Source organism: Sceloporus undulatus, chromosome 6 (assembly GCF_019175285.1).
Source record: "Sceloporus undulatus isolate JIND9_A2432 ecotype Alabama chromosome 6, SceUnd_v1.1, whole genome shotgun sequence".
Taxonomy (NCBI): domain Eukaryota; kingdom Metazoa; phylum Chordata; class Lepidosauria; order Squamata; family Phrynosomatidae; genus Sceloporus; species Sceloporus undulatus.
The window spans coordinates 29,826,398-29,835,138 of record NC_056527.1 but is presented as its reverse complement, the minus strand read 5'-3'; the positions used below and the strand labels follow the sequence as shown (position 1 = coordinate 29,835,138).

General features: G+C 44.9%; 1 protein-coding gene across 1 annotated transcript; it reads right to left on the bottom strand.

Moving 5' to 3' along the window:
* Positions 1–4,213: 4,213 nt before the first annotated feature.
* FZD1 (frizzled class receptor 1) lies at positions 4,214–8,108 on the bottom strand. The gene has a single exon (XM_042477099.1). The coding sequence runs from the start codon at positions 7,888–7,890 to the stop codon at positions 6,106–6,108; it is 1,785 nt and encodes a 594-aa protein (XP_042333033.1). The 5' UTR covers positions 7,891–8,108; the 3' UTR covers positions 4,214–6,105.
* Positions 8,109–8,741: the final 633 nt, after the last annotated feature.

Below are 8,741 nucleotides of genomic sequence, written 5' to 3'. Positions count from 1 at the left end.
TAGGATTCCATACAATGGAGTAACAACAAGTGGTGACAAACTGCATTATTTTTACAGTGCAGATGCACTCTAAAACTATGTTTAGGTCATCTGCTATAAAATAGCTTCCCTCCTCCTCCTTCTCTTCTATGACCACATAATTTTTTTGTTTTGTTTTGATTTGATTTCTTTGCTCCTATTATTTGCCTTTGAAACAGGCCAAATTACTTTATCTGGTTTAAGCTACTCTTTCTTTACTTGCAAGCAAACATTGTGCAAAGTCTGTTTTGAAAAGAAGACACCACTGGTGAGAGCAATGTTCAGATATGAACCAAATGATATATATTTTATTAATAGAACAGCCATATATTTTCAACTGCTATGGTAAGCCACAATCTTCAATTCATAGATAACTTGCTCCCAAATTCAGGCTCCTACCACCAGATTGATTAAAAGTCTTTCACAATCAGTAGTTACTTTATGGTCCTAATGTTAAATGGCAACAGGGGGGTTGTTTCTTCTGTCTCCTAAAGAAACAAAATTCTGCATATAGTTGGACAATCTAAATCTCGTTGAAGTCAATGGGATTTAAGCAAGCTTTGCATAGATTGCACCCTAAGAGTCCAAGGAAGTTGCCATTATTGATTCTCTAATACAAAGTTATCATGTACCAATTGATTAGAACTGAGAGTCACAGCAGCAGCAATATTGCCAAAGGCTCAAACACTGAACTCCTAAAGCTAGGTGTAAATTCAAAACAATGAAGCAGCTTTAAACAGAGGCTGCATGGCCATCTGTCAGGGATGTTTTGATTAAGAATTCCTGCATGGCAGCGGTTGGACTGGATGGCCCTTGTGGTCTCTTCCAAGTCTATGATTCTATGATTTTGTGAGTTAGGCTGCAGTCATACGTATACTTAACTGGGAGTAAGTCCCATAGAACCAAACATGCTTTTCAGGAAGCATGTATCAGATGGCAGAATTGAAGCAGAAATGTGAAACCCACTGGGTGACCTTGGGTAAGTCTCAGCCTCAAGCTCTCAGCCTCAAGGGAAGGCAATGGCAAATCTCCTCTTCTTGCCAAGAAGACGCTATAAGAGGTTTGCCTTAGGGTCACCATAAGTCAGAAATGACTTGAAAACACACACACACATACACAGGTTTGAGAATAGGCCCTGCTTCAGTTCATTCCAGTGAACAATGCTGCAGCCTATTATTATTATTAAGCAAATAATCTAGGTCTTATTAGGAGTCAAGAAAAGAAAGCTTTTCTCTTACTAGTTTTTAAGCTATGTTCATGATCACATTTTCTAAACTGTAAATATTGGGTTGAAATCTCTTGTACTCTGACTGTAAATAGACTTTGTATTTTCTTCATATAGGTCATGTGAATGTAGAATGGCCTTCATTAAGATCATGAATGCTCACATTGCTGCCAATGTGCCAGAACAATTTGCAGCATCCAATCCAAGCACGTGCCTGAGACATTGTAGCTGTAAGGCCGTCAAACAAAGAAGTCTTCCTTCCTCTGTTTGCACTGACATGATAGCAGCTTGGGGGTTCTGCCCACTGGACACATTGGCTAATTTTTCTGGACATTCTTTATTTAAGAGAAGCACTGACACTTTCCATATTGCAAGGAACCTCAAACTGGACCTTGTGGGCATCATATGCTTCTGTTATGACACAAGTGGTACAAACTCAAAACATTGCTCCTATAGTTGGATACAAGCTGTCCCTCAAAATGCAAGTTACTTTGGGAGAGAGAAAAAAAGGTACAGAATCCAATGACACCTTGTTACACAGAAGGGCTGATGTGAAAAAGTGGCTTCAGCTCCATAATGGCATACAAATGTTTTATGCTTTGGCCTTTTAAACATCGTAGCAGCACCAGTAAAAGTACAGAGTTTTGTGCATCTGAAGCCTATGCATCTCTTCTGCTTGCCCTCCTTCTCTGGTAGAATACAAAAAGTATTGTTACAAAGCACTAATGTATCTACACACCAGCTTCTGGGAATGCCCCAAACCCAATTTAACTGCAACATTGACCCCATAGAAATACTTACCAGACTTCTGTTTTCCACCAAGGCTAACACAAAGCTATGAGACTGCATGCATTTGTTCCTCCACTCAGCCAATGCATAGTTACATATATTTTGGATCAGGCATGGGTCAGGGCATGTGGAGTGGATAAACCTGTCTGACAGCCTTCACCTATAATATCATGACATTTCTATTGTTTCATAATTTAAAAGCAAGGCTATTCAGGTCTTTTATTTTAATTTTTAATGGTCAGATGGTTTAATGTACTTTAGTGCAATTAAGGAATGTTCATTTTCAATTAGAAAGGAGTAGACAGAGGTCTGCAGGCAGACAATAGAGCAGGAGATGGACAACCTGTGGCCCTCGGATGTTGTTGGACGCCAGGTCCCACCGTCCCCAACTATTGGCCATTCTGGACTCTAGCAACATCAGGGTGGTCACACGTTTCCTAGACTATTCTTATACACTAGAAGCAAAGAAGCCTAGTGACAGTGTAATCCTGTCCACGTCTACTCAGAAATAAATCCCATTTAGTTCATTGGGGGTTACTCCCATGTAAGTGAGTAAAGTATTTTACCCCTAGGCTCATCATGGTTTTTTTTTAATGTCACACATGCTAGTGGTAGAGAAAGAGGCCAATTGGGCAGTAAGCAGATAAGGACAAGTCCCTTTATAAATGTGTTAAGCCTGTAATGGCTTCTATCTAGATTCCTTTGACCTCTCCAGCATTTTTTAAACTAATGGTACAATACTGATAATAGGATTGTCATAAACACACAGCCTCACATCTTCATAAAGCACTCAGAGAAATACACACACATATACAGGCTCAGTATGTCAACATGCAAAGAAAAAAATATCGAAGCAATATTTTTACTAAGAACTGATCCACTCATAATTCTGTTTAGAGCTTTGATAACCCCAGGGTCATTATTCTGAAATCCCCATATAGAAGAAATCACAAGTAAATATGCCCAGCTTTTGGATTTCTCCTTTCCTCCTTTCCATTCTGCATATACAGTATACATGTAATTTCAAGATAATGCTCAATAAAATTACCAAATGTCTTTAGAACTGTAAGATTCAGGCAAGCAAAGCAAATACACATGGCAAATATAATTAAGCAGTCTTACCATTTTAACTAAAATATGTTAAAATAATTGTTTTTAAAAGAAAAAGAAAAAGAAAAAGAAAAGAAATATCAGAACTACAGTGAAGTCTGTTTTTGCCATTTTAGAATCATGGACATTTTAGATATGATTAAGGGAGAAATTATCTTTTTTCTGATTCGTATGTTTTAGTGCCATGTTACTACATACCTAGGGCCTAAATACTCTAAAGGCATCAGATCCCATCTGATCTTGGAAGCTAAGCACGATCAGCCCTGGTTAATACTTGGATGGGAGACTGCCAATTAATACCAGGAAAATCCAACTCTGATTATTATTGCTTGCCTAAGAAAACTATGAAATCCATGGGGTCACCATGACAGACAACTTCAAGGCACAAATACAGACTACATACATTTCTATGCAGTTATTTTTTTTGTCTTATGCAGTGAACATGCATCTATTTCCAATAGGCAGTAAAATAACACTTTAACATTTGGTTGATGACCAACTGGAGAATGAGAATGAGTTAGTTTTACCTAACCTTTTGACTGAAATAAAATGTTCAATACTAATAAGGCATCATGAAAATGCATGAGTGCTTTCTTCTTCCAGATCCCTCTGTAAGACTTGGGATACAGCTCCCCTTCTTTTATCTAATCATACTGTGACCAACTTAAGCATTCCAAACACCTACAGAAAGAACTACTCAGGGACATCTTTCAACAAGAATTTTAGAAGCAATTTGAAAGGTGCAATTTTCCCTCCCAGACGACTGCTTTGAAGCATAGCACAAAAGGGTGTTTCCAAGTAGCATACTAAAAGAAATAAAAATCTCTAAGCTTTTAAAAATCTTGTTATAACAGAAACAAGTCTGACACCACGAACTGCAGTTCTTTCATTAACTGTACACACCTTACATTCATTCTTTCTAATATAAGCATAGTGTCTTGTTTAGTTAAGACAAAAGAACTATATCAATAAAGGCTAGTTTCACTTCATTTAAAAATCCTTACAGTGTTAGACAGTAAGTACACACTAAAGGTCTATGAGAAATTCTAGAAAGACAAGATACTTTTGTACAAAACCTCAATTTATTTCAAAGAAATTAAAAATATGTATTTTATATATATTTATATATAAACTTCTATTCCTCTATAAATATAAATGATCTTGCAATAGTGAACAGAAATAAATGCATACCAAATTCATATAGCTATGCATTTTAGGGTATGGTAAGTCATAGATAATATTTAGGACAGGTGCTTATATAAAAAGTTTGAAACAGTACAATCAGAAGAGCAGCAAATCAGTTTTGCCATACAAAGGATTAAATATTAAAATGTGTTTTGCCAGTTAAATTTGATGCATTTTGTATAAACCGGTTAAGGAAATACGAGCCATAACAGTTTAGAGAGAGTGCAGACCAATCATACACAGGCTCTCTTAGCTTTACATATAAATTACTATATTGAAACATCAGGCTTATAGATTCTTGGGGGTTTGACATCTCATCATTCAGCTGAAATTTATTTTCCCTGGTGGCATAAATCACCATGCCTTTCAATCACCTCTTAACAAGAAGAAATTCAAACTCATCAGTTATAAAGAGACGAAATATCAAATGTTATCAATATTTCTGAAAATCAAAATGATCTGAGTTTCTGGACTCTCTAACTAGGTTTGTGTTTTTCACTCTTATTCATGGACAGGCTTTGTTTACAAAAACAGCTCAGCAATACGTTCTTGGTTCTCCTCTCTCAGCAAACACATTAAACACAAATCAAAACAAAGCATTGCAAACCCTACCAAAAAAAAAAAAAGGGGGGGGGGGAGGGAAGCAAACTGTTAAGAAATGAACTACCAAAACACAGTCAAAATGCAAAATCCTCTTATCCCTACAGGGCAATAATGACCTTATTTTTCAAATAGAAAGAAGTTGCCCCTTCCTGGTTTAGAAAGCAAACTGCAAGTTCTATATACTGTATTACAGAAAGTTATGGGGAGGGGGGGAGTTACACTTCTTCAAAACTATAAGCATATATATGTGCAGGAAAAGCTGCTGAGAAAACTCTGCTCTCGATTTCTTGCTTCTTAAAAATAGGTCACACCTTTAGGCAGGGCTCAGGAGATTCCCTCATAAAAGTTTGGTGGTTGAGAAAGGAAGTTTTCTCAGGTTAGGTGAGAGATGCAGTTGGGTAACCCAACAACTCCTCTCCCCAAACTCCTCCCACACTGGATCTGGAACAGGTAAAACTGCTTGCTCCTTTACTCCTTCAGGTCATACTGAGCAAGGATCGGGAGGGTTAGACTCCTCCACTCCCTGTCTGTTGTTGTTGATACGCAGAGCCAAAGAAATTGGCCATGCCTCTCTGCTCAAGCAGCCACCCTGACAACTTTTCCATTAGTTTGAAGGACATCTTACAAATGATCTCAGAATTGTAACCAGTTACTCCTAGATCGACAGGCAACCACCATCCTACCATGTGGGACGAGGGAAGCGTGTGTGTAGTAGAATAGAACAGCTATTTTTATTCCTATTTTCCCACTTTTGCACTCACCATGAAAAGACAGCTCGGTTTTCCTTCTTTTCTTCAAAATAAAATGGGAGAAAAAAAATCTGCCAAGGGGGTTAAAAAAAGTTCTAAATAATTATACAAAAGTGAGAATTTTTGAATTTAAATACAAACATACTTACAAAATCTTACAGAGGCTATTTACAACAACCTCAAAGTCACATTCCCAACTTTACAGTGAATTCAGTCCAGTAGAAGATGGGGAGCAAACAAAAGGTCTGTCTCGTTGCCAGCCTTTTCTGTTATCAGGTTTCCAGAGGCTGGAGAGATAAGTCCCCAGACCGAGAGGTCTCAGGAAAGTGATGGGCAAGTGTGCATTTTCTCACTTCTGGGGTGCGAGATGGTGGGCAGCCAACAAGGTCTTTCACCTATCCCTATCCCCAGCTGGTTGTGTAGGCCTCACACTGTGGTCTCCCCTTGCTTGCTGTTGGTGAGTCTGGTATAGAACTTCCTCCAAGAATTGAGCGTTTTCCCAGACCAGATCCAGAAGCCTGAGGTAATGCCTACAATCAAGGTCATGAGATACTTGATCATGAAGACCGTAAAGTCAGGGCTCATGGGCGGATGGTGGTGGCTACTGGGGCAAGGGATGGCGTAGCTCTTGCAGCTCTGAGCGAACCAACTCCGCTCCCACTGTTCCCGAAAGGCTTGCTCATAAAAATAGCAGGCAATGACGATGGTGGCAGGCACCGTGTAGAGGACGCTGAAGATGCCTATCCTCACCATCAGCTTCTCCAGCTTTTCCGTCTTGGTCCCGTCGTGCTTCATGATGGTCCTGATCCGGAAGAGGGAGACAAATCCAGCCAGGAGGAACGACGTGCCGATGAACAAGTAGACAAAGAGCGGCGCCAAGACAAAGCCCCGCAAGGCGTCCACATTGTTGATGCCCACGAAGCAGACGCCGCTGAGCACATCGCCATCCACCTGCCCCAAGGCCAAGATGGTGATAGTCTTGATGGCTGGCACGGCCCAGGCGGCCAGGTGGAAGTACTGCGAGTTGGCCTCGATGGCCTCGTGGCCCCACTTCATGCCGGCCGCCAGGAACCATGTGAGGGAGAGAACAACCCACCAGATGGAGCTGGCCATGCCGAAGAAGTAGAGCATCATGAAGAGGATGGTGCAGCCTTCCCGCTTGGTGCCTTGGGCCACTGTCCGCAGGCCGCCGCCAATGCCATCGTCGACGAAGCGCTCGTTGCAGACGGCCTTTTCCTCCAGGAGGAAGCCGGCGACGTAGGCCACAGCCACGGCGGTATAGCAGCCGGAGAGGAAGATGATGGGCCGCTCCGGGTAGCTGAAGCGCTTCATGTCCACCAGGTAGGTGAGGACGGTGAAGAGGGTGGAGGCGCAGCAGAGGACCGACCAGATGCCCACCCAGGTGCGGGCAAAGCGGAGCTCCTCGGGGCCAAAGTACATCAAGCCATAAGGGCGTCCAGGTTCGCAGGGGGCCCCGCAGTCCTTCTCCCCCAGAAAGTGGTAGTTGAGGTAGGAGGGCACTTGGAGGCCCCGGGGGCAGGTGAAGCGGCCGCTCCTCTCCGCCAAGTGGCTCCCGGCTCCGGCTCGCAGGTGAGGGTGGCTGGTCCAGAGCTCCGGCCGGAGGGAAGGGGTCGGGGTGCCCCTCTGGTCGGAGGTGTTCTGCCCCACGCAGAGCTCTCCCGCCCCGTGGACGGGGAACTTCTCGCAGCGGAGGGTGTCCGGCCACTGGAAACCGAACTTGTTCATGAGGGCCTCGCAGCCCAGGCGGGCCCTTTCGCAGAGCGAGCGGCAGGGGGGCAGCGCCTGCTCCAGGACGGTGCAGACCGGGGCATACATGGAGCAGAGGAAGAACTTGAGCTCGGCCGAGCACTGCACCTTCACCAAGGGGTAGAACTGGTGCACCTCCAGCCCGGCGTCCTCCTGGTTGGTGTGGCCCAGCAGGTTGGGCATGATGGTCTGGTTGTAGGCGATGTCTGTGCAGAGCGGGATGGTGATGGGCTGGCAGTAGCCATGGTCCGGCACCGAGATGCCCCTCTCCCCGCCGTTGGCCTGGGGCTGCAGGGGGGGCTGCTGGGCGGGGGGCTGCTGGGGCTGGCCTTCAGCCTCGGGACACAGCAGCAGCTGCAGCAGCAACAGCAGCAAGAGCCCCCCCAGCCCCAGCCCCAGCCCAGGAGGGCGGCTGCGGCGCCCGGCGCCCCACTGCTCCACCATCCTCCTCAGCCTCCTCCCCGCTGGCGCTTGGGCTTCTTCCCTCCTCGCCTGCCAGCCCAAACTTGAGACTCATGAAGGAAGGGAAGGGAAGGAGGGAGGGAAAGGAGGAAGGGAAGGAAAGAAAGAACGAAAGGAAGGAAGGGGGAAAGGAAGGAAAGAAGGAGGGCGACCACAGGCTCCTTCTCCTGTCCCTTCTTCTTTTCTTTCTATTTCTCCTTCCCTTGTTCCTTCCCTTTCTCCTTTTCTTTCTATTTCTCTTTCCCCTGTTCCTTCTCTTTCTCCTTCTCTTTCTCCTGTTCCTTGTCTTTCTCCTCTTCTCCCTTCTCTTTCCCTTCTCCTTTTCTTCCTCCTTCCCCGTTCCTTCTCTTTCTCGTCCTTTTCTTTCTCTTTCTCCTTCTCCTGTTCCTCCTCTTTCCCTTTCTCCTTCCTCCGCTGCAGCTGGGAGCTCCTCTCAGCGCGGAGTCCCCTTACCGCCGCCTCGCCTCCTTCTCCTTCTTTTTCCTCCTCCTCCTCCTCTCCTTCTTCTGCTCCTGCTCCTGCCTCCTCCTTTTCTTCTTCTTCCTCCGCCTGACCATTTGTGGCAATCCCTCCAGTCCCTCGCGCCGGTTTCCAGGCGCCCCGCCGCCTGCCTTCCACCCGGAGGGAGGGGCCTTGAAACCGACGCCGAAGTTTTTAACCCGCATCAGGGACCGTCGCCCAATAGCCCTCCCCGAGCCCCAGCGCAAGGGCAGAAGCAGCAGCAGCAGCCTCCTCCTCTCAGGCCCCCAAGCCCCTCAGCCCCAGGCTCTGCTGACTGCCCTTCCTTCCTTCCTTCCTTCCTTCCTTCCTTCCTTCCTTCCTTCCTTCCTTCC